Source organism: Macaca mulatta, chromosome 12, assembly GCF_049350105.2.
Source record: "Macaca mulatta isolate MMU2019108-1 chromosome 12, T2T-MMU8v2.0, whole genome shotgun sequence".
Lineage (NCBI taxonomy): Eukaryota > Metazoa > Chordata > Mammalia > Primates > Cercopithecidae > Macaca > Macaca mulatta.
The window spans coordinates 96,079,342-96,106,350 of NC_133417.1; the positions used below are offsets into that span (position 1 = coordinate 96,079,342).

The following is a 27,009-nucleotide window of genomic DNA, read 5'->3' on the forward strand; positions in this document are numbered from 1 at the left end:
GTATAATATAATCAGAGCTCCATCTTTCTTCAGAAGCATCACTTGGCATCTCTTGAACTTTTCCGTATCAGTCTACTCATGCAGGTACTTAACACTGTCCAACAAGTAATTTGACAGATACTCTATTCTAAAACAATATTCATCCTAAACAAAACTTACATTATTTAATTGGTTTATCATGGGGTTGGCACAAGTTTTACCTTGACCAGACCAATCATCCCAAAGTGCTAGAAACCGTCAAGTCCCAGGCTAGGGAAGGTGACCCTACAATATTATGATTAACCTCAAATACCTGTTTTATGGACACCATAGTAGTCTTTTCTTATTTGCTCTACGTAAACAAAACAAAACAAAACAAAAAACAGAGAAATGATCTTGCTATGTTGTCCAAGCTGGACTTGAACTTTTGGGCTCAAGAAATTCTCTTGCCTCAGTCTCTCAAGAAACTGAAACTACAGGTGTGCACCACTGTGCCAAGCTAAATAAGAGAATATTCTGTGTGATCGACTACAAACGAGATTGTGCCAGAAACTGGGTCAACAATAGTGAAACATAAGACTCTGTCACAGATTACTGGAAAACAGATGTGTGAAACTCAAGAAAGGTGTTTCAAGAAGAGGAAAGGAAGAATTCAGAAATCCAATGCGGTGCCTGGAAAAGGCTGTTGTGAACATGAGCTAAACTGGGCTTAGATTAATCATGAAAAAGAACCAATTCAAGAGATTTCAGAAGGCGGGAATAAAAGAGGACACAGCATCCAACAAGGAATGGGCAATAGGAAGAGGAGGAATGAAGAGAAAGAATTTCTCGGGAGATGGCTTTTTTGTGAACCTGAGAATGGTGCCTGGAAAAGTGACCAGAAAGCACAGAATACAATCAAGGCCTAACGGCTTAGGTTTCAAAGCAGGATAGAATTAAGAGGAGAAACCAGGATTAGTTGTTCAGACTGGTTCTGTAACTAGGCTGTGAATCTGTGTTTTAGGAGCTGTATGTTATCTATAGTTCTAGATTCTCATCCTAGAGCCATGTAAATTTGGGATGATGAGTGTGATGATTTTGGTGACTTTCTTACAGAAGGAGGTTGCTGAAGAAAGCTAAGTGCAGCACTGCTCTGTGAGGCTGGAGGATGGAGAAGTATCCCATCACTGCTTCTACTCCCTGGAGTTGGAAGAAAGCTGAACAAGTGTTGATCTAATGGACATCAGCATTTAATCTCAGGGGCATTGGCTGTCCTTCACCTTAAAGATCAGGCCATTTCTCTGATAAGTTCTGCTCTTTTCGGGGCACCCTGCACAGTCTACCTCTCTGCAGTTAATTTGTCTCAGATGCTAGGGCACTTGAGGAGGAGAAGGAGTAGGGCTGAGTCATTTCCTTATTAGAAACATTGAATCAAAGGGAAAGAACACTAAGCTGATTCATTATGATCTTGTTCTTACTACTGGGATCTAAAGTAGAAGAATTCTTCCCTTTGGAGGGAACATTTGCTCTGAATTAAGAAGAAATGTTGTTATTTACATCTGACCTATTTTCTCTAGACCTTAGTGGTTTCCAGGACAACACACTGAGGTTTTGAAGGAGGGGTGCAAGGGGAAGTGCTGACTCATCTTTTTTGCCACTCCCTTCCCTGGTTGTTTTATAAGAGCATCTATTCACGGCTTGCTTTGTGACTTGAGGCCAATTTTGGGCCAGTGTTACAACCACCAGATGGCATTAAATCCCAGCTTGAGCCTAGGATGGATGAAATCTGCAATCGATTTGAAAATGCGTGCTGTCAGAATACAATTGGGCAAGATTGATGAATATTCTAATTACTTACTTGGAAACCAATTCTCCACCTTCATAGAAGAGACTATATGGACAAGGTGGGACCAGAGCAGCTGAGGAGGTAAGAAGTTTCCTTCAGCTTAGTTAACAGAGACATAGGATGGCCCTGGAACTCTCTGGTACGTACATAGTTGGGAGCTGACCAGACCCTCAGAAATAATAAATACCTGTCTGTTACTTTTGCTAGCAGAACTCTCTCAGGGACCACATACATCAGAACATACTACTTTAAATATGACATGAGAGGAAACACACAACTAGAAATAAAGCAACTCTCACCCCACACCCCACCGGCATACATATGTTTTGATGCAGATGTGTTTCTTGGCAATAAAACAAATCAAATAGAATTAAAGAAGGTGAGGTAGAAATAGAGTCTACCTGGGAATCGTTGGTTGACACGTTGTACCAAATGATGGATGCCCAAGCATTAGGTAATTGACTGACGTTGGAAATCATCACCACAGGCAATGAGCTGGTCTGGTTTGGGGGAAAAAGAGCATAGTTATTACAGGTAGTCCCACCTTACATTGATCTTATGCTTGACCCTCGCCTGTAAAGGGCCAATCTCAAGCCAGTCCCACGCCTCCGGTCCTGATGTCCATGCTGCCCTGGTCACTGAAATGACTTGTGAAGGACATGGAACTTTCTGAGCATGCATGAGTAAGGGCACAGAGAGGAAAGAGCAGGAATCCTTTCAGAGTGCTCAGTCAGGCAGCTTCCCAGTATCTCCCCTGACATCGTGGACATGTTTATACTTTTTAAATGTCACCCGCTGCCTCAAGTGCAATATATTAGAGAGTCTTTTGAATTAGCAACGATCTTCTTTATAAATTAAAGAATCTATTTTAAGTTTTTCTCTGGAATGAATCGGTATCTTCAAATTACAACCTAACACCTAATTAACGTAAACACTGGAAGTGGGAGGTTTCTATTGTAAAAGTAGGAGATGTAAGCTATGGGTGATACAGCTGTCTGTGCTGTTGTTACAGAACTAACTCAATTTAGTATTCTTGGTACAGTGGTTTTCTACTTTATGAAATAAACAGGCTTTTACAAATTAGCCTGGGAAACTAATCAACTTATAGTAGTCTTTCCCCAACAACAGACATTAGATTCCTATAGATGGTAAAATACCCATTTGAGGAAATTTAACAACTCATAAAAACAGAGGTTTAGGGAAAGGAGATGAGGAAGGAATTTATGAAAGATTTTAAAAACATATTACCATCATTAAAAGAGCAAAGGCAGAATTCTAAAAGAATATACTCCACAATAGGATCATATTCAGGGTGTGTGAGATTGTGTTTGTTCATTCATGCACTCGTTCATTCATAGTGTTCTGCCCTCAAGGAGCACATAGTCAATTAATGCTCAATTTAATCCCAAAAGTTTCTTTATTCTTTCTTTTAGTGGTGATTGTTTTACGAGGATCAAAGCAACATACTGTAATGTTCCTATTATTTGTCTTTGTTCTTATGTTAGAGAAATCTTCTGTGAGTTTTTATGTACAAGTTAAAATTTTGAAAATATATTACTACAAAAAATATATATCACTACATGACATAAGTTCAAGGATACTTATTCCTCTTTAGACTTTCCACTGAGTGTTCATGACTCAGGAAATCCCAGAAAACCAAACAAAGAAGAACCTGAGCAACAAATTATTTAATTGTATATAAAGTTCATAATACCCTTGAACTTTTTATTTTATTTTATTATTTGTTTATTTTTTTTTTGAGACTGGGTCTCACTCTGTCACCCAGGCTGGAGTGCAGTGGCATGATCACCACTCACTGCAGCCTCCACCTCCTGGGCTCAATTGATCCTCCTGCGTCTGCCTCCTGAGTAGCTGGGACTACAGGCATGTGCCACCACACCCAGCAAACTTTTGTATTTTTAGTAGAGATGGGAGGTTTTGCACTGTTGCCCAGGCTGGTCTCAAATTCCGGGGCTCAAGCAATCCACCCACCTTGGCCTACCAAAGTGCTGGGATTACAGGTGTGAGTCACAGCACCCAGCTACCCACAAGCTTTTATCATATATATTTAACCCAATTATTATGTTAACTAGTGAATATTTGACATATTGATTTTCTAAATTAAAACAAAAGTAATGAATAGGGAATGTACTAAAACCTAGAAAAAACCAAACTTACATCTATTAATGCTGATCAATTCCTGCAAATACCATGAGTAAATGGTGTATGTTCTTGAAACACCTACCTCCAAATCTATGGTCAGACCATAGAGGCAGATCTGTGTTTCAAAGGTTATGGAATGAAGTTCTTCAGTCACCATGTGACAGCCCTAAGGGAGAAAGAAATAAATTGTTACCTCACAAATGCATACTCACTATCTAATAGAAGACTTGTTTCTATATAAATTAATACATTTATTAATAAATTAATAAAGTAAATGCCCCCAAGCCATCTCTACTATTGAACATTCCCTCTTACTGATTTAAAAGTTATATACAGTTTGGAAAATCTTCATTTCCCCAAACAGAATGATTTTAAGTCTTCAAAACAAGATAATTTCTGGCTTTAAAAATTCTAGCATAGTTTTTTTCCAATGAAATTTAGACAAGTTGTTCCTTATTTTAATATTTGAAAATTGGTCCTTTCGAGTTACCAAATGTTAATAAAAGCAATCTATATATGCATAAGTATACAGATACAAGTCTTAGTGTCACAATGAATCTGTTCAAAAAGAATGCAAGACCTCCTTCTGGTTTAACATGGTAGGTGGAGTATACGTATTTTCCTCTGTTCCCTCCAGACACTCCAATAAGGTAATAACTGGAGTTTTATTCACTTTCCAATAAAGTAAAACTGTAATCTAGATCCCTGAGTGAAAAGTAGGGGAGTGTAGAGTGAGGGTAGAAGAAAGAACCCAGGGGTTGAAAGCACTGAGCACCCTGAGGCTGCAGAAAAGAAGACTGCAGACCAGGATGTGCTGTAAGAGCCCCAGCTCAGGCAGTGAAGTCTCCACCCCTCCAGACCTGGGCACAGGAGGGAGGTTTGCTCTTTGGAGCAGATGAGTCAGAGTAATTAGAGAGGCTCTCTACATTCTGGGAACAAGGTCAAGCTGCAGTCAGGGGTTAGGTGCTGTGTGTGCTAAAGAGAGGAAGGTCCTGTGAAAATGTACAGTGAAGCCCATGTTTGCCCCTTCTCCAACACCTAGAGCCAGGCCTAAAAGCTCCTGGAAAGGTATCTGGGAAGTTTGCCAGACCAAGGGAGGTAACATACAGATGCTGCCTTCTACACCCACCACCGTCCCCCAACAACCCATTGAAACAGCCAGATTCTAATAATCACCCTAAGTCTACAGTTCTCAACACGCACATAGAGTTTTCAGGCAGTTTTTCAGTGCCCTTCTCTTAATGATTAACAGCAAGCTAATGATCATCAGGCATTTGACAAACCCTCTCACATGAAATGAAAATGCAAAAACAAAAAACTCTGAGGAAAAGCAAAATGTAAAAAAAAAAAAAAAAAAAAAAAAAAAAAAAAAAAAAGCAGAAGAGTAAAAAAACAGTGAAAAAAGTCTACTGTATTCAGCTCAGTTTATTCAATAAATATATGGCATGTTGAAGGGGCCTCAACCATTTGTAATGAGAAGATAATGCTTAGATACTGATTTGAACAAACCAACTGTCAAAAGGCCTTTTTTGAGACAATGGAGGAATTTAAACAAAAAATAGGATTTTATTAAGTCAGGATTTAAAAAATGTTATTTTGTTTTTTGCGATAAGGGTAGTGTGGTTAGGTTTAAACATTTCTTATATTCTAAAGATTCCTGCTGAAGTATCTACATTATACTGTACTATCTAGAATTTGAGAACTCCAGGAAAAATGTATGTATTGTTGAAGTTAGGTGATGCTTAAATCCATTCATTGTATTTTCCCTCTATTTCTGTATATATTTGAAAATGTATATTAAAACACCTTTTAAAAACTATATAAAACAAATATTACATCTGTGAAACAAGAATAGAATATTATTGTAAGAAACATTCCGAAAAGAATAAAGAACCACTTAAAAAGAACAAAACCACTTAAAATATAATAAGAGAAATAGACAAGTCAGTAAAAAGACTGGACATAAAGTAGAGGAAATTTCCCAGAATGTAAAACAAACAAAAAAACCCCACAAAGATGTCAAAAATAGAATAGAAAAGATAGCAAATAAAGAATTATACATGAACTGCAACAACAAACTAACACAAGTTCCAGAAAGAGAACAGAGAAAATGGAGCAGAGAAAATATCAAAGACATAAACAAATTGTAACTCTTATACCACTTATGCAATTGCTACAATCACTTTGGAGAACCATTCCTCAGTGTCTAGAAAAGTAGAAGATGCACATTACCTATACATAACAATTCTTGTTGAATCATCTGATTCTGACCCATCTGCTACCAAATATATATAAGTCAAAGATTTTTTACACTCGTATTAAAAAAAGACATGTAGAAGAATGTTAATTGAAGAATGTTTACAGTAGAACTGCTTATAATGATAAAATGATTCATCAATAGGAGAAGAGCTAGCTATACTGTGTATATTTATAGAGCAAAAAGCTATACAGCGTTGGAATAAATGATCCACAGCAACATGAATCAATGTAGGAATGAGTCTCAGAAAATATTTTGTTGAGCAAGAAAAGCAAGTTGTGATAAAATATATATATAAGGATGCCATTTATGTAAAATCCGAATTTATAATACAGAATAATATAAAGTATATAGAAACATATTCATTCATAGAAAAAGTATAAAGGCATTCTTGAAAACAATAAACATCAAAATTCAAGACAATGGTTTTTGGGAGGTGGGTGGGTACAGAGAAGAAACGGATTAAAGGTTGGGGGTGGGGTACCAGGTGTCTTCAACTATATTTGCAAAGTTTGAATTTTTAAGCTGTTTGATGGGTGTTCATGCTATTATTCTTTATGTTTTTACGTGTTTTCAATAGTCTATAAAAATGAAGAATACGACAAAACTTTTCAAACTAAAGGACATGAGTGTTCAAATTGGAAGGACCCATGAATGGCTGGCACAATAAATAAATGAAGAGCCGAACTGAAACTCAATCCTGTAAAATTGCAGGAAACCAGTTTAAAAGTTTCAGGAGTGCAGGAAAAAAAAGGCATTTATAAATGATTAAGAATCAGAATACAAGATAAGTAGAAGACAATGGAATAGTGCTTTAAGAATTCGGAGGAAAAATGATTTCTAACCCAGAATTCTATATCCAGCCAAACTGTCAGTCAACTATGAATGGGAAAAACGTTTTCAGATATGCAAGGCCTCTGGAAATTTGGCTTCTTAGTACTTTTTCTTTGAAAACTACTGAAAGAGTCTCTCTAATAAAAAGGAGACAGTAACCTAAGAAAGAGGAAGACATGAACCCAGCCAGGAGAAGGGGGTGGGACTCCCTAGGATAACGGTGAAAGGGAGTTTCAAAAACAAACAAACAAAACAAAAAACAAAAAGCCACAACCCCACGATTGCACAACAGGATCAGAGGGCAAGTAGCCAGGACTGGAGCCAGAAGATGGAGGGCTCCCAGAGCGATGTTGCCAAGAAAAAAAGAAGAAAGGAACTTATAGATTGACATGTTTGACCAAATTGTAAGGAGTTTTCTTGTTCTGATGAAAAGTTTGGGGCTTAATTAGTGACAGGTACATAAATTAATCAAATCAAAAACTCAGGGAAACTATTAAATCCAGAGAAAACAAAAAGTAATACAAGAATAGAAATACAATCATAGTATGCTATATGGCTTCGCTGTTAACCATTTTTATATAATCATAATAAGGTAAACATTGAATACATTGAGTAAATGAAAATGTATTATATAATGATATTGTGAAGATGGGGGAGAATTTCTATGTATGGAGACCTGTTATAAGAAAGACATAGATTAATCTTGTATAGAAAATCAGAAGTTAGACACATAAAATTAAAAAAAATCAAGAGATATCAGTATTAGCATGATATTTACAGCTCAAAAAATAATCACCTCTGGGTAGGAGTTTGACATAGAAAGAAGCAGGAAATTAAATTAGTCCCTGGTGAAATTTTATAGTAGGTAAAAAAGGACCAGCAGTATTGCCATCACCTAAAAGCTTGTAAGAAAAACAGGAACTCTGACCTCATTCCAGGCTTACTGAATCAGATTCTGCATTTTAACAAGAGTCCTGGGTGAAATTTGAGAGGAATTATTCTCAATGTGTGTATCCTCATTGCGTTTAATCCCAAAAGGGAGATGGAAAATTTGGAGATATAAAGCTTCAACAATTTATAAAATGAGCCCTGGGAACATGTGAACATGTAGGATTATTTACATCAGAAAAGTCAGGGTGGGCAGTTGGAGGTGGCAGGGTCACCTGAAAAGAAAGGAAGGTCAACCTAAGTATGCATTAATAAGTCAGAATTCTGTTTGCATTTGAAATCTGAAGTAATAAAAATAGTCTAATGTGATGATATGAACAAGAATTCTGTGATTATGTGAGAAGACTTCCTTGATAATGAGAATGCTACATTTAGGATTTTTTATTGAGAAGGAAGTAGATCTTTGTGATACTTTACATTGCCTGCAGGTAGTTACATTGACTAGGGTGGAATCACTTCTTACTGGGTTACTAGAAAGTTATGTTTAATCAAAATTCTGCTTAAAAATCCCTAAACCACCCCTAAAAGTACTCCCAGCACGTCAACACATCAAACAGCCAGTTCCTCTTCTCCAGCCCCTTTATGTTAAAATAAGTTGCTCTTTCTTTGGTTGAGCTTGAGAGGGACTAGTTGTCTTGAGTGTAGGCACCAAGAAGGTGTATTTTTGAACAATAGAAAATCTCACTGCCCTCTAGAGAGGGGATGCTTACACTATACAAAAACTGAAGAATCTACAACTTCCACTTCCTGTTCACTAATGGGTGCCTTTCACATTATCTCTGAGTTCAATGGTGCAGAACATTTGAGAGGCCTCAGGCAAGTGCACAGGGATCCAATACTGTATGTATAAATATTTAACCATTATCAATCAAGTTAACAAACTGTTAACATATGGTCTAGCCTCCTGCCTTGACATACCCTTCACATAACCTAATTGGCCGGGTTTTAGCTCCTCAAAGTCTTACTGGAACATGGTGGCATGGGTAAAGATAGCACAGCCATCTTGGGCCATTGCCTGTCCCCTTTGCTTCTACCTCTGTGAAGGGCCTTGTATGACCAGTGTGACCTCTAGGTCTCTCCAGTGTCTAGACATGTTTGCACTGATGGTGTCATCTGTGCTTGGGAGAGTAGACCTGGAGAGGCCTAAACAGGCCCTGGAAGTGGGGGCTTCAGGTCTTCTGGGCTGGGAATTCTGGCGTCCTGGATTCTGGGTGAGCACATTGCTTAAACCCACAGAAGACTTTCTTTGTAGGGAGGACTGCAGCTGGAGGATGACTGAAGGAAAACTTTTGGAGCTGAGGTGCTATGATATTGTGATATAATAAGAAATCTATATTTGGTCCCTGCACCTGGTTACTGAGACAGAGCTCCTAAGACCTTTCTAGATGGAGATGTTAGGTGAGTCTTCTGTTCTAAAAATTTGGTCTTTGACCCTGGTTCCTGACACAGGTTCCTAAGATCTTTGTAATTTCCTTAGTGATAGGATTGTCTGACACAGAGCTCCTAAATTTCTGGAATTTTCTGGGTGAATTTTCTGGCATTTTCTATTCTAATGAAGTGTCTCTTGGTGGGCTTCTAAATAGCCTCAGGATGAGGCTTGGTTGCTAGGGGAACCAATCATGTGATTAGAGAGTTGAAACTTCTACCCCACTCCCTGACCTCTGGGAAGGGGAGAGGGATTGAGAGTTGAATTCATCCACAATGGCAATGGCGATCAACTTTGTGATGAACTGTATGTAATGAAGCTTCCATAGAAACCTCAAAGAACAGATTTTGGGAAGCTTCTAGGTTGCTGAAGACATGGAGGTGCTAGGAGGGTGGCACACCTGGACAGGGCATGGGAGCTCCACACCCCTTCTCCATGCCTTGCCCTGTGCATCTCTTCCATTTGGCTGTTCATCTGTATTCTGTGTAATATCCTTGATAGTAAACCAGTAAATATAAGTAAAATGTTCCCGAGTTTTGTGAACTGCTTTAGCAAACTCATTGAACCTGAGGAGGGAATTGTGGGAACCCTCAATTTATTGCTGGCTGGTCAGAAGTGCAGATCACAACCTGGGACTTGCGATGGGCATCTGAATCGGGGGCAGTCTTGTGGGACTAAGCCCTTAGCCTGTGGGTCAAGGTAAAGAGTGTTAGAATTGGGTTAAATTGTAGGACACCCAGTTTGCGTCTGCTGGAGAACTGGTTGTTAGTGGAGAGAAACTCCCACACACATTTAGGTGACCAGAAGGGAGGCATGGAAAGTAAGAGTAGAAAAAAGTTTAGTGTTTTCCTCTTACAGGTCCCATTGCTCTCACATTCCAGCCTCTATAGTTTAATTTCTCTTTTTCTTTTTGAGACAGAGTTTCGCTCTGTCACCCAGGCTAGAGTGCAGTGGCATGAACTTGGCTCACTGCAACCTCCACCTCCCAGGTTCAAGCGATTCTCCTGCCTCAGCCTCCTGAGTAGCTGGGACTACAGGCATATGCCATTATGCCCAGCTATTTTTTGTATTTTTAGTAGGGACAGGGTTTCACCATATTGGCCAGGCTGGTCTTGAACTACTGAGCTCAAGTGATCTGCCCATTTCAGCCTCCCAAAATGCTGGGATTACAGGCATGAGCCACCACGCCTGGCCTATATAGTTTAATTTCTATGAATAAATATACATATGATCATTCAGTACGGATAGTTTCCTTAGCTCTTTGAGTTATGGAACCTGTGTGTTCACCACCAAATATCAGGGTCTTAAAAGTGTGAGAAACCAGGATTCCACAGACAGAGCAATGACACTCAGTGTCGTCCATTAGCTTTGGAAACAGTCTTTACGCTTTATACAGTACTCTACTGAACTGAAATGTGGGTGGTGAGAGGGTGATTATTTTCTCAGTAATTCGAAGCAGTTTCTAATGTTTACTTTAAATCCCTGATGGAATCGTGAGGCACATTTAGAACAAAATCCAGCAAGGAAGCTGACATACTATATGCAAGACTGGAGGAAAGACGCTGTGACCAAAGAAAGTATTATTAATTTTCACAGCTTGCATGACTGTCATAATCTTCATTATTTCATCAGTGTAGTCTAAGCTAGAGACACTATTCAGTCTCTCATTCGCAGGTTCCATTCCTCACAGAATGGAAAAACATCATATATAAGATGCATTAGGGCCTGGCGCGGTGGCTCATGCCTGTAATCCCAGCACTTTGGGAGGTCAAGGTGGGCAGATGATCTGAGGTCAGCAGTTCAAGACCAGCCTGGCCAACATGGTGAAACACCGTCTCTACTAAAAAAAAATGCAAACAATTAGCTGGGCATGGTGGCGTGTGCTTGTAATCCCAGCTACTCAGGCGGCTGACACAGGAGAATTGCTTGAACCTTGGAGGAGGAGGTTGCAGTGAGCCGAGATCGCGCCACTGCACTCCAGCCTGGGCAACAAGAGTGAGAAACTCCATCTCAAAAAAAAAAAAAAAAAAAAAAAAAAAAGATGCACCATTAATGTTTGTATCAAAGCCATCCTAATCATCCAAGATGATTACAGATACAAAATATCCATATTGATATTTACATTATATGGTATATTACATTATATGGCACTGAATATAATAGCTGGATTGACTGTATTGTACTTCTAAAGAAAAATACCCATTGGAAAATCCGCTAAGAAACTAGAAAACTGGACAACCCACTTAACCAGGGCTCCACTTGGAAAAAAAAAGTACAATGAAAGGTAGGTCTAGATGTCACCATATTCTTCTCTGTTTCTTCTGCTTAGTGTCTAATAATATACCTTGGAAACCTAGAATATATTAATAAATTGTAATAGTTTTTTTTGTTTTTTGTTTTGAGACGGAGTCTTGCTCTGTCACTCAGGCTGGAGTGCAGTGGCGCGATTTCAGCTCACTGCAAGCTCCGCCTCCTGAGTTCACGCCATTCTCCTGCCTCAGCCTCCCAAGTAGCTGGGACTACAGGCGCCCACCACCACACCCGACTAATTTTTTGTATTTTTTAGTAGAGACGGGATTCAACCTGTTAGCCAGGATGGTCTCGATCTTCTGACCTTGTGATCCGCCTGCCTCGGCCTCCCAAAGTGCTGGAATTACAGGCATGAGCCAACACGCCCGGCCAACAAATGATAATAGCTTTTAACTTGACAGAAAACTCTGCTAAGAAAAATATGACTGGGATAAACGGTGATTTTCATCCAAATTTCTTGCTTATCTCTTAACACTCCATAATTTGTTGTAATGCCCCCTATGGAAAACTATGTGGAATAGAAACAATTAAAATAACCCTTTCATTTAGTGAATATTTATTGAGCACCTATTATGTGCTAGACACTGGGTTAGATCATGGGAAACAATGAGAAGAGAGGGAAACAGTGGTCCAGTCACATAAGAGATAGCTTTTAATCACAGAATCACAGAATCAGAAGACAGGAATGTAAAATGACAACACTGCTTAGCTCATAAAGCCCTCTGCTGCATTCTACAAAGTCTAAGGTTTTAGTAATATTTTTGTACAATTTCTCCCTCAAAAAAGTGTTGCAACTCTTCAAATTAGTTCAGTGAGAAATCAACTTGCTATGCAAATGCCTGGGCTAGCTGGTGTGTGAGTAGCGTGTCTGTGTTTGAGAACACTGAACCTTGAAAGAACATCTGTTTGGCTATTTTGTTAAATGAAACTCAAGTCACCCAGGCTTTACTAATAGCTTCATTGTGCTTCATGACTTTCCACCACATAAACAAAATTACCTAACACCTCAGTCTGTGGCTAAAACTGTCATTTATCGGTTAAAGCCCACTGACAAAGAGCAAACTGGAGAGAGTGCAATTCCAGCTTCTCTAGTCAAACAGTTTTCACATTTCAATAATCACTCTCTAGCTGGCTCCCGGCTAGATAAGGACCTCCAGGGAAAGGCTGCTTCCTGTGAATGTTTATTTTACAGGGACAGACTGATGGCCTCAAAGTCTGGCCACTTTCTAGGTGATGAAATCGTTTATTCACGTTGACTCTTCCCAGGAGAGAACATAGTTGAGGGAAAGGCAGTGATTGCTGAAGTTGATTTTATGATAGCGTGTCTACAGATTCCTCAAGCAATGTTGTGAAATTCCAAAGCAAATTCTTAAAATTAAATTCATTTTGAAAAATCTAAAGCTCCTACCCTATGTTGCATTTCTGAGGATTAAAGAATCTTAGTCAAAGGAACTTCAGAGATTGTCTAGTCCAATGAGTCCAAATTTTTTTTTTTGACCTTGGTACATATTCTTGAAAGCAAACTTCCCACCAGAGTTTCCATCTGTAAATCCATAAAATAAAGCTGCCTTGATAGAAACAGGTGTGAGGGAGCCAGAGTGCCACATTTCCCCAACCCCAAGGGTGAATGGGGTTCCTGAGGTACCTCTTTGGCATCTTTGGGTTTTCGAAGAGAATGGGTCTTGTACAACTTCCTCCTTTCACCCAATCCTAAAGCCAGGAGCCCCTGTGCGTCCTGACAGGTCAGCTTTTCTTGGGTAATCTCAAACAGTCACAGGCTGCTGCAATTCTAGGGAGGTTTGGAATGGCAACTTAGGGAAACTATAATTGATGACATCTTTGTCCGTTGTCAATCATTTAATAACTATCTGATACAAACTCTTACGACCACAAAACTAGAATGGAGGGACCCAAAATTGTGTGTGTGTGTGTGTGTGTGTGTGTGTGTGTGTGATGGAGGTGAAGGGCATTGGAGTGGTAGCAGGAGTCCCAGACATGAAATCCCATAAAGGGGCATACACAAATGGTGACGTGAGGTTTCAGGGACCTGGACGTGGAAGAGGGAAGTGCCCAGAGTCTCCTGAAAGGGACCACATCTCCAGCAGAGCACTTGGCAGGTGAGCAGAGAAGGAGAAATATCGGCAGTTGTCTGAAGTCAGGTACCACGTTTTAGAGCCCAGTTTTCCCATCTGTGTAGACACCTGCTCTCTCCAGAGGAGGCTAATCTGTAAATGCCATCACCAACATCTACACAGCCCACTACCACTGACTCACACACAGCTCATTCAGGCCTCATAACAACCCTTAGAAGTGTAGGTTAACATTAGCACCGTTTTGTAGAAAAGGAAACTGGGAGTTAGAGAGGTTAAGTGGCTTGTGCAAGCTCAGATTGCCCGAAGAGGCAGAAACCAACACTGCTATCTCCACTATCCCACCGAGGCACGACACAAGTGCAAAAGGAGACACAGTAGACGAGAGAGGTCAACAACATTTTCTGAGGAAGCATTATTTTAAATTATGGTGTGAGACAGCCATGATTTCTGAGCAGGTGGGTGAGGTGCAGACACTCTGTGAGATAGATAGGGTGAGGTGACGGGGCAGGAGGAGTGCCAACCAGCTCACCTCTCCCAGGGAAGGTTTTGCGACCCACAGGCAGCATAGCAGAGGGGCCAGGAGCAGGGACACGGGATCAGACTGCCACGGTTTTATCTTGGCCCTGCCATCAACTGCCCCCACAATCTTGAGTAAGCTGTGTGACTACTCTGTGCCTCAGTTTCCATAACTGAAATAAGTTTGAAGCTAATAGTACCTACTTCACAATCTTATTGTAAGAGTTACAGAAATCAGTATTAGTGAAGCTCTTAGTGTCCAGTATATAGTAAATGCCACACCAGGATTGTTGAAGACATTCTTAGCAGGCGGTGAACTCCTGCTACAGGTGCTCACAGATAAGCAATAGCAACTTTTTGAAACTTGAAAACGAGGTTACGATATCCTAGCTTCCTGTTTTCCTGAAATTTGTGACCACCATCCCTGGCCTCATGACTTTATGAACTTCACTTTATTGCCCATTCTTTCCTCACTCTTTCCTAACCTTCGCGTGATCATCCTTACTGAATGGCCAAGCCCCCGATTCCCGGCTTATCTTCCTTCATGTATTTTGTGACTAGTCAACAGTTAATGCCGCACATAAGATAACGGTTCAATCCGTGGCTTGTTTTAAATGTACCTAGGAGTCATACTAAAATTCTACCAACAGGTGGAGCTCAAAGAATAGCTTAAAATAAAATTAACCCGATTCAGCAAACCTGAAAAAAAAGGGAAGAAACAAAATCATTCTGATATGACTGTATGATTTTGCTATTCATCAGAAAATAAGAGGAAATAAATTGAAGGCAATATAACTAGACAGTGTTAACAAGACAGTGGTTGGTTTTTCTACAGTGGAAGATGATTTACTTAGATTTCTGTCTCTAGGGAAATTCAAGGGAAGATTTTCATTTTACATTCATAAAGATCACAGTATACTACAAGAGTTGAGGTATTTGGATTTATTCGATTTGCTTTACTTAAGAAAAGTTCAGGATAATGATGCTTAGTCTGTTCAGATTCATAAATAATACTCAGGGATGTCAAGTTGAATGAAATGTTGCAACTCTGGCCAGAATTCCAAGGAGATGTGTGAAATGAGCTTTCATTTAAAGTGTGCCAATGCTTAACTAGGAAGTTTAGAAAACCTTTATGGGTTTCTATAAGCCGGGAAGAATGTCTCTCACTCATTTGTTTTACTAGAAGCTCCTTAAACCCAAAATCTCTGCTCTTGTGATTTCTTTGACTGCAGAGACCTGCTTAGGGAGCTCTGCCCTGAACAGCAATTCTACCCTGGAAGACTGAGCTTGTCTTCACTGAGGCTATGATGTTTGGCAAATGATCTTTAAGACACAATTAAGAGAATGAAGAATTCTTGGAGGGCAAAATGGTAGGGCATTAATCTTTTGTGACGGATCTTTATGGTTTTGTGGGGTGTGATAAATTGGATATCATTGGATACTGGATTTATAAAGTGCTTTTCCTCCAAACAATTCAAAGATCTTTTTCATAGGAGCTGTGATTATAAAACCAAGAGCTTGGATCCATATGAACCACCTCAGAAATAAACCTCACTGCTTCAAAATCGCATCACGTAGGTGGTTTGACACCTGCAGCACCTCTGAGCAGGGCTGTTGAGCATGACTATCCTGATCTCTTAGAGGAAAAAAAATGCACTATTTCTTCATCAGATCATTTGCCAGACATCACATTTTCAGGCCCTGGCAGAGCAGGTACTCAAACCCAGGTTTTCTAGTTCCAAATATATAGGTCATTGACTTATGCCTTAGTTTTGAGGTCAACTCAATAGATGTTCTCCAAGGTCATGTCCCGTTCATGATTTGACCACTCTATCGTCAACTAACTCAAATGTGAGTACTCAGACTGCATCAGTTTGTTCTTTCATTCAATTTGTCTAGTGAAATGCAAACATTAGAGAGCGAGGTAATTGGTATCTCAAAATAATAGGGTTGTCTTTTGCCCCACATATCATAATTTTTCAGCCTGACTTCACATATGTGAGAAAATGAGTGAATGAAAATGAAGAATGACAAAGATATTTTTAAATAATGGACTGACTAAAGAAACTATGGCATACCTATAAAATGTAATGTAATGTAAGCAATTTAAATCATGTTCTCCAAGAGTATTCAAAATTATGGAAAACTGTTCTCCAGGCTGGGCACGGTGGCTTACGCCTACAATCCCAGCACTTTGGGAGGCTAAGGTGGGTGGATCACTTGAGCCAAGGGGTTCAAGACTAGCCTGGGAAACATGGTGGGACTCTGTCTCTACAAAAAATACAAAAACTAGCCAGGTATGTTGGCACACGCCTATAGTCCCAGCTACTCGCAAGGCTGAGGTAGGAGGTTCACTTGAGCCTGAGAGGCAGAGGCTGCAGTGAACTAAGATCTCACCACTGCACTCCAGCCTGGGCAACAAGTAAGACCCTTCTCAAAAAAAAAAAATAAATAAAAATAAAAATAAAAATAAAAAAAGATACTTTGCTATGTGAAAAAAAGCAGGCTATGAAGCAATGAGTATCATATATTTTTAAAGTAATATATACATAAATAAAAGACTAGAATTAATATATACATAAATAAAAGACTAGAATGATGTATACTCAGATGTTAATAGTTATTTTCTTTGGAGGGTGTTATTATATGTTATTTTTATTTTCTCTTTTTAAAAAACTTCCTCATATTGTCTGCAATTATCAAGTTTTACATCTATAATCAGAAAAACATGAATTTGATTTTATATGAAGTCAAGCAGTTTAAAAGCTTTGTAAAAATAAGATATTATAAGATCTATTCCCAGAAAAATTCTGTAGGAGAAAACATTTCCTACCTCATTTCCTTTACCTCCAGCACTGGACTTCATTTCCTTTGGTTGCTTTGTAAAAGAAAACAACAATATTTAGATGAAAAAGCATTATCAGCTACATATTAAGTTGGTCATACCTGTTGCAGTCATTTTCTTGGCCACATTTTGACTTCTAGAACAGCAACGTATTTTCAAACTCATTGAAACCTGACACAACTGCCCAGATTTGACAGAGAAGAGCTTCCTGTCTCACCCCATGGGATGCCACTTTAGAAACTTGAGTTGGCATATCAATAAGACTTTAGCTTTCAGCCAACATTTTGAAAAAATGAAATCATGCTGGGAACTTGCAGAATCCATACAGTACTCCTTTGCACCTGGAAAGCATCATTTTAGCTAAGCTGTAGGTGATGACTCCCAATCCCTGAGAAACCAAGTCTAACGGAGAAGACTAGAAAAATAAACTATAGGGCAGTGTGTACCATATAGCATAGTAAGCTATTAAATGACATTACAGGGGAAGAAGACTTACTGACACAAAATAAATGTGCATTGATACAGATTACTGAATGAAAAAAAGAGGCAGAAAACAAATTATGTAGTGTGTATTATTTGATCCCACTTAAAAAATACATACATATAAATATTTTAGAAAAAATAATGAAATTGTAAAACTGAAGATGTTAATAGCATTGCAAGGTGGTGGAGTTATAGGTGACAATTTTTTAAATTTTGATTTTGTTTTTTTTTTCTTTTGAGAGGGAGTCTCTCACTATCATCCAGGCTGGAGTGCAGTGGTGCAATCTCGGCTCACTGCAAGCTCTGCCTCCCGGGTTCATGCCATTCTCCTGCCTCAGTCTCCCAAGTAGCTGGGACTACAGGCGCCCACAACCGCGCCCGGCTAATTTTTTTTTTTTTTTGTATTTTTAGTAGAGACGGGGTTTCACCGTGTTAGCCAGGATGGTTTCAGTCTCCTGACCTCGTGATCCGCCCACCTCAGCCTCCCAAAGTGCTGGGATCACAGGCGTAAGTCACCGCGCTAGGCCAATTTTCTGTATTTTTGGTAGAGACGGGGTTTCACTGTGTTAGCCAGGATGGTCTCAATCTCCTGACCTTGTGATCCACCTGCCTCGGTGTGAGCCAAAGCGCCCGGCCAATTTTTATTTTCTATATTTATTTTTGTATTAAAAAGCAATTAAAGTTATTATGCATAAGATAACCAATGTGAAAATGCTCTGCAAGAGCAAAAGAGCACCGTAAAAACTGAGGTTTTGTTATTTTATATATTGTACCCGCTGAAATAAAGACCTGATTTTTGGTGTGTTTCTTGTCCTTCCTTTTCCATGTGACTTTTTTGGGAGACAGACGTTTCTAAGTTAAGGGCTCTTCCTACTTTACTTATTACTAAACCTGGCCCCTTGTTGAAAGTTCCTGGAGGGTAGGACTTGAGCCTAACAAAAAAGAGTGCTAGTTACAAGGGTGTCTATAATACATTATTCTTTATTACATTTTATTTACTTGGCGGTTCACACAGGAAGGATTCAATTTAAAAAAAAAAAAACATACTCCTCAATACTAAAAACCAAACAAAAACAAAAACAGAAATCAGAATAAATTTCTATATGCAGATATCTTTCTGTTAACCTACATTTTGTCTTTGAGAAAGTAGACTTTTTGAGGCATATTCGGTGGTGCCCAGACATTCAGTGAGGCAATTGCTAAATGTTAATAAGCAGAAGGAGGAACATGGTTTCTGGCGAGAAAAATAGGTCTTTGGGGATCTAAGAACTATGCAAAGAATCAGAAAGAAGGCAGAAAGATAACTCTAGGTCAAGAGGAAGTGGTAAGAGCAAGAAGCAACAGGATGAGGCTGGGTCAGAGCTTTCTAGACATGCCAAGGTGAACTGTGTACAGCTGCTATACCCGGGAACATCCTATTTCCCCAAGCTAGCCTCCTAAAATGAAAGCGCTTTTAGCCAGACGTGGTCATTAGAGATGTAAAAATGAAACCAGGAATGCCTATCCATTATTGCATGTATGTGTGTGTGCCTTTGTACTTTTGTATTTGTATATCATAATTGTATACATTTTTGTGGTACACATGATATTTTGATACATGTATACAGTATGTAATGATCAAATCAGGGTAATTGGGATATCTATAACCTAATTTATCTTTTCTTTGTGGTAGGGCCATTACAATTCTTCTCTTCCTGCTATTTGAAAATATACAATAAATTATTGTTCCCTTCTATATTATTATTTTTTTTTTTGGAGACTGAGTCTTGCTCTGTCATACAGGCTGGAATGCAGTGGCGCAATCTCAGGTCATTGCAAACTCCGCCTCCTGGGTTCAAGTGATTCTCCTGCCTCAGCCTCCTGAGTAGCTGGGATTACAGGCGGTTGCCACCACGCTGGGCTAATATTTGTATTTTTAGTTGAGACGGGGTTTCACCATGTTGGCCATGCTGGTCTCGAACTCCTGACCACAGGTGATCCGCCCGCCTCAGCCTCCCACAGTGCTGGGATTACAGGGGCGTGAGCCACCGTGCCCAGCCCCTTCTACACTATTAAAAATCATAATTTATTCCTTCTAACTGTATCTTTGTATCCATTAACCATCTTTCTCTTATTCTTCCGCCCTGCTTCCTTTCCTAGCCTCTGGTAACCACCATCCAACTGTCTGCCTCCAAGAGATCTACTTTTTTAGTTCCCACATGACTGAGAACATGCAATATTTATCTTTCCGTGCCTGACTTATTTCATAATGACCTCCAGTTCCATCCATGTTGCTGCATATGACACAATTTCATTCTTTCAATGGCTGAATAATATTCCATTGTGTAACACCTCTCTATTTTAAGACAGATTATCTCTGTCCTTATCAGCAAAATCTACTGACCAACTACTATGTATACTTAGGTACTCTGTCTTCAATGTTTAGAACTCAGACCTTCTAAGTTAAGGTTCAGTGCTCTTTCTACCATTTTAATTCTTCACTGATGGCATGTTTTATTTCTCAATATGGTTCCTAATTTCTTTTCTTTTTTTCTTTTTTTGAGACAGAGTCTTGCACTGTCGCCTGGGCTGGAGTGCAATGGCACGATCTCAGCTCACTGCAACCTCCGTCTCCCGAGTTGAAGCGATTCTCCTGCCTCAACCTCCAGAGTAGCTGGGATTACAGGTGCCTACCACCACGCCTGGCTAACTTTGTATTTTTAATAGAGACAGGGTTTCGCTCTGTGGGCCAGGCTGGTTAGAACTCCTGACCTCGTGATCCGCTCGCCTTGGCCTCCCAAAATGCTGGGATTACAGGCATGCGCCACCGTGCCCGGCCAGTTCCTAATTTCAAATAAGAAATGTTTAAGCACAAAATATACTGAATTATAAGGCCTATTAGTAAAGAGGTCTCTGATTTTCGGGAAAAAAACCTGTGTAACTTTACTGCCAAACTTACCAAATGTCGAAATTCTACCGAGAGACTCCCATTGGAAGATTCTTCAACAGACATGGCTTTGACATTAGTTCCACAAAGTACAAATCTTCGGTTGCTAGAGAGGAAATCTTAGCTATTTACATGGTCTCAGGTAAAATATATTTACAAGAGCAGCAAGAAAGATTCCACAAAGTAAATGTCTTACCTTAGAGTGGAAACATTCCTGTAAAACCAAGAAAATTCTTTAAAATAAGCTATTTAATAGATCTAGGAATAACTTTCTATACTTTATTTTATTTATTTATTTATTTATTTTGAGACAGAGTCTTGCTCTGTCGCCTAGGCTGGAGTGCAGTGGTACAACCTTGGCTCACTACAACCTCAGCCCCCTGGGTTCAAGCGATTCTCCTGCCTCAGCCTCCTGAGTAGCTGGGATTACAGGCGTGAGCCACTGCACCTGGTCTCTACGATACTTTAAAGGATAGTATATAAAATTGATTTCAAGTTTTTATAGTAAAATTTTAAATTTAAGATAACCATTGAGTTTTGTTAAATGTTTGAACTTCAAAGTCAAATATTTGAAGTACATTCATTATATAATGTTAGAGAAGTACATTTAAAAGTTCAAAATTATTCTATAAAATAAGGGCCATTCATTTTTAAAAGTCTTACATTTTGAATTACAATTCAAAATGAAATTAGAAAACTTACTTGTCAATTGATGCTTTAACCTTTACCTGATAGTTTAGTTCTGGCAATTTTATTAATAGCCTGGAAAGAGACATCAATAAAAAAAAAATCAAAGATAAAAATCAAAAGTGTTTAAAAACCCTTTTTTATATTTAAACATTCAAATATACTTATGAAATATGCATATAAATAAACCTTACATAATCTACAGTTTGTGTTTTAAAAATGTACAATGCCTTTTTAGTTTGCCATGTTACTAATGTTGACATCAGTCACTTAATAGCATTATTGACAAACACTTGGAACTGTTTCCATATTGCTTCAGTTGATGTTTGCTGGATAATACATTGGCGAGGTCAGAAAAAAGCTATATATTTTGGTTAAAGCCCAAATGTAGGTTAGATGTATAGATATAAAAAATTGTTGTATGGCTTCATTTTATCCTCATATTACAAAAAAAAAAAAACCCAACTTTGTAAGCTTTAATGATAAGTGTTTTATGGTGAACATACTGAGACAGAACTCTAGTAAAATATGGAAAATCACAACTCAAATACATTTGAAATCTTTCAAAACACTATATTTAAGTAACAGCAAAAATGTTCATAAAAAACCCAAACTTCAAATGAACAAGTAATTGAAGTTCAGTGTAAAAATTCCTTTAATTCCTTCTGGTGTCAGCCCATCCTTTATTCTTTTGCTTTCTCCAGCTCCTCAGATTTCTGTCCTGTGATGTAACCTACCTGTGGGTTCAGTGCAGTTTCAGAGATAGTCATTCGATCCCTCACATATTCATTCATTTACTCATGCCCTCATCCTAAACTTTGCTCATTCACTCAGCATGCATTGAGCTCCTAATATTTACCCAGTATACCCTTAGGTACCAGAGAACTGATGTAGCAGAGACTGCAGAAGGGAGAAAAGTGGACGTGGCTCTATGTAAAAGGAGGGAGTCCAGGCACACAAATGGAATATAGAGAATATGGTGACAAGCAACTCACTGGCATTAGAGAAATGAAATCATAGCTCATGGGCAGCCCAAACAAAAGGGTGGGTAGAATGTTGCAAAGGCTCTTTAAAAGTCCTGTATGAGGCACAAGATTGGTTTAGGGTTTGGAGTATGTTGAGTATGCAGTGATTGGTAGTGAATGGTGAGAAGGGGGCATAGTCACATAAAATAAAGCCAGATGTTTTTCCTCTCCACCTTCCTTTCTATACTACTTCAGGAAGGATCTGATTTACTGCAAGATGCTGACAAGTCCCATGGAGTCATTCTTCCCCTTCAAGGTCATTTTTCCCTTTGAAACAGGAGGATGCAACGGTATGGCAAAGAGGGGTTTTAGGAAAACCTTGAGTAAAGGATCACCTATCAAGACGGTGGGGAATAGGGTGCAGAGGAGGAGGAGGGGGACCTACCAGGTACAAGAGGAAGACAGAGCCTACAACCAGGGGCTAATGTTCTATGCCTCTGGCAATCAGTTTACACAACATGCATGCGGTGCTGATTCAGAGTTAGAATTTTTTGCTAGGCAATCCCTACTCATCTCCCCTTTTGTCCCAGAGAGCATCTTAGACTTACTATATCATCTATAGGAGTGTCTCAAGGAAAAGTAGAATGTCCACCACTTCTCCATCCTAGTTCACTCTCCTCTGAGTTATATAGAGATGTGGGAATGAGGAAGGAACAACTTTTGATAAGAATGCCTATTTTAAAATTTTACTTTATTATTCTATTTTATTTTTTGAGATGGAGTCTCGCTGTTGTTGTCCAGGCTGGAGTGCAATGGTACAATGTACAATCTCGGCTCACTGCAACCTCTGCCTCCTGGGTTCAAGCGATTCTTGTGCCTCAGCCTCCCAAGTAGCTGGGATTACAGGCATGTGCCAACATGCTCAGCTAATTGTTCTATTTTTAGTAGAGATGGGGTATTGCCATGTTGGCCAGGCTGGTCTTGAACTCCTGACCTCAGGTGATCTGCCATCCTCAGCCTCCTAAAGTGCTGGGATTATAGGCATGAGCCACCATACCTGGCCAAGAGTGCAATTTAAAAAAGGAACCTAGCCTCAGCCTTTTGTTTTCAGTTCTTAAATCTTGGTGCAAAATTCACACAAAGAAACTGATTAAGAATGTTAATGGTGTCTTAAAAATGCAAACTGAAGACAAATGCCTTCTCTTGAAAAATGGAGTTCTAATAGTGATATGTGATCAGCAACCCTATCATAGAACCCTAAACTGCTCTGTACCATGGCATCGCCACCTCTTGACCCCGTTAGTCTGTGGTTTCAGCTTTCCAGAGGTGACCTAGTGATTAGGCATTTAAAGCTTTAGTTCTTGGAGTTTCAGGCATGATGAGAATCTTTGAAAGTAAGAAGTCAAACTCATTGTTCTCAGCATCATTAGGGAAAACTATAAGTTTTGATTGCTCATGCTAATAGAAAGGATCAAATTCACAGAGAAAGCAACAGTAACACAAAAGTTATGTCTTTAAATTAGGTACACAGTAGGGATATATGGAAAACTGCGGTATTGCGAGTTTTTGCGGAAAGTCCAATAAGCCAGTTACTGGGTAATCTCAGGAGATGAATGTGCCACTATGTTTCCTGGATAGGATATTCAAAGCCTTCCAGAATCTGTCCCCAATCTGTCCTCTCAATTCTGTCTCCCCCTGCTCCCCACGATTACCAGACAGACCTAGGAAGCCATTACTTCTGTATTCCCATTCTCCTACAACCCTCCTCCCCTCTCCCAATCTCTCCAGTCTTTTCTCAAGTCAACCTTTTCAGCAATTAATTTAATTGTGCCTGATTTTATGATTCCATACTTTCACGTCCTCCTCTGCACTGTCATGCTCTTGACAAGCAGGGCTCTCATCTTCACATTTCTGTGGGTATTTCCCAAAGCTCAGAGCTGGGCACACAGCAGATGGTTCAATAAAGAACAGCTGAATGCAAGCCACAATGAGAGAAATTGGCCATGATTATCCAGAGACTTTAGCTCCACAAACACACGAAATCATAGATGTTTTGCCTACCTTAGTTTTACAGTGAACTGAATCAGGGTTTTAAGTACCAACGGCCTCTGAGGGTGGGTTGGCATACATGGCTGTCGCTCAACCACAAATGAGCTAGATGAAAAGGAAATAAAGCGCGTCATTTGAAAACATTGAAAATATTGAGACTGAAAACCACAGAGGAACAGGATGCTATCCACTCAAAGTCCAAATTTTTTACACTTAGAAGATAGTCAAACCCCCAATTAAACTCAGATCTTTACAATGACTTTTTATAAATCATTTAACAGTAGTAAATGAATCTTGTTATAATTGAGCCATGAATAAAAGCCCCAGTCCATTTAGTAATTTTTTTTCTTTTGAGAAGGGTCTCCCTCTGTTGCCTGGGCTGAAGTGTGGTGGCACGATCAAAGCTCACTGCAGCCTCAACTTCCTGGGCGCAAGTGATCCTCCTGCCTTGGCCTCTTGAGTATCTAGGACTATAGGCATGTGCCACCATGCCTGGATAAGTTTTTTTATTTTTTGGAGAGACAGGTGTCTTTTTATGTTTTCCAGGCTGGTCTACAACTCCTGAGCTCAAGCAACCCCTTGCCTCAGCCTCCCAAGGTGCTGGGATTACAGGGTGAGCCACGATGCCTGGCCAAAAATAAATTTCATGACTTTTTTTTGGACTAAATATTAGGATTTCTGGTACATGTTAGTATTTTTTGTTTAGATTAGCTTATAAACATGAAAAAGTCCTCCATCCTTTGTTTCATATGCACATAAGAAAAAACCCTTGAAACTTTTTCTAAAATGTGAAAACTGAGCTGTAGGTGAGTGACATGACTTAGCTTGTGGAAAACTGAGCCAGTTGGTGAGAGAAGTGTTGATGAATAAATAGTGAAGAGTAGAAATGTGGTTTCTGAAACTTTCTGGGGTTCTATTCACTTCTCCCTGAGGCTTATTGTTGAATACTTCCCTGCCACTCTTCCACCTAAACGCCAAAACCTTAGGCAGGGTGTTCTTACTTCACAGAATGCAGGATGCCACTGATAGCACTTTACTTACTTCTTGAAAAGGTTGTAGATCAAGAAGGTGACTCTCTCTAGCATGTGAATTCTTTGCACTGGAATGGGATCACCTTCATACGTCATTTTGGTAGATTGTTCTTCTAGTTTCTCCAATTGCCTTCTGAGTTGGAAAAGACTTTCTGCCAATAGTGTAAAGCTATTGAACAGCAAATGAAAATCAAAGATAGTTTTTCCATTTAATAATAAAAAAGGATTGTAACAATGGGTCATAGTTAATAAATGTTAAATTATTAAGTAATTATTAAATTAATTAAATGAATCACTTAATTTGATTTAGGTTAGTGACACTTCTTTATTTTTATTTTTCTAACCCATTTTTTTTTGAATATGCATATGTTAAATATTTTCAGTGTTTTCTCATTTAAACCTTCAATTATATATGTCATTATTTATGAAATTTTATCAACATCTGGAACCAAATCCCTTTTAATTGTTCTTCGTTTAAGCTTATTAAGCATATATATGTTAAAAATGTGGCACGCACTAAAGGGCAAAAAAGAGCAAATTTAAAGCCATAAAAAACATGCTATGGTTAATGTTTTCTTATGTAAGCATAATGAAAGAGAAACATATGAAACCCATATGAAAAACATATGAAACGATCTTCCCCCACAATATATATTTTTACAAGTCCTAAGTATTAGCCAAAAGTGATCAATGACTCTCTTTAGAGTAAGGTATATTTAGAAATGCTTGCCCCTGATAACTGCTTGGAATTTTATTCATTACGCAGTGATCTCACCTCAGAAATGGAGGTGGCGGTGGGGGCCAGAAGCCTGGTAAAGAGTAAGATTGAAATAGACACGGAAGGGACTTCCAACTACAGGAGACAGAACATCTTATCAGACTTGGAAAGTCCACCTCGCCATACAGCAACTCTTTCTACTTACAGTATTCCACATATAAGACTATGGCAAGAGTGGTTGAATCCCTGCTGATTTTTGGTATGAGCTCCATTATCGGTTAAGATCTTTATTGCTCCCTTTATTGTTGTTTTCACAACAGAGTACAGTGACTTGGAGAATCAAAGTGTCTTCCCAAGGAAAATCAATGTTTTAAAATGAGTCAAACTCCTTACATTTCTTGACAAGTAGGCCTGGCAGGGCAGAGCTTTTAGTGAGGGGGTCCCCAGTTACTACATATTCCATTGTATTGACTTGTTCTCTTGGGAACCAATTTTAGATTTTAACTGAACAGTTTCTTTCTTTTTCATATTTTCCAATTGTTCCTTCAGTCAAATAGTTTTATTTTGCATTTATGACATGGAAAACCCTATGATCATTTTAATCTTCTAGTGCAAAGGGTAGTTATCTACATTTCATTGCATGTGTGCGTACATAGATCCAGAATGCCGGGTTGTATTAACCATTTGTGACTTTTAAAAACTGACACATAAAAATTGTATATATTTGTGGTATTTGTGGTATTGTATATATTTGATGTATGTAAACATTGTTGAATAGTTACATCAAGCTGAATAACATGCATTATTACCTCACATACTTACTTTTCTGTGGTAAGAGCTCTTAAAATCTACTTTCTTAGTAATTTTCAAGTATACAATAAATTGTTATTAACTGCAGTCACCATAAGGTACAATGGATCTCTTGAAATTATTCCTCCTAACTGAAATTTTCTA

At 38.9% G+C, this 27,009-nt stretch overlaps 1 protein-coding gene across 3 annotated transcripts in view; it reads right to left on the reverse strand.

The window, feature by feature from the left end:
- Positions 1-27,009, reverse strand: part of STAT4 (signal transducer and activator of transcription 4) — a 125,928-nt gene that overhangs the window by 7,350 nt on the left and 91,569 nt on the right. For 2 of the 3 annotated variants that reach the window (XM_015110589.3, XM_015110591.3), the window contains 8 exons: positions 25,348-25,506; positions 24,319-24,411; positions 21,308-21,367; positions 20,802-20,819; positions 20,618-20,711; positions 17,185-17,229; positions 4,050-4,133; positions 2,206-2,304 (listed from right to left, as the gene is read on the reverse strand). In XM_015110589.3, the coding sequence (XP_014966075.3) occupies positions 2,206-2,304; positions 4,050-4,133; positions 17,185-17,229; positions 20,618-20,711; positions 20,802-20,819; positions 21,308-21,367; positions 24,319-24,411; positions 25,348-25,506 (652 nt within the window). The remainder of the gene's footprint in view (positions 1-2,205; positions 2,305-4,049; positions 4,134-17,184; positions 17,230-20,617; positions 20,712-20,801; positions 20,820-21,307; positions 21,368-24,318; positions 24,412-25,347; positions 25,507-27,009) is intronic. The other variant, XM_077957328.1, reaches the window with a different exon arrangement.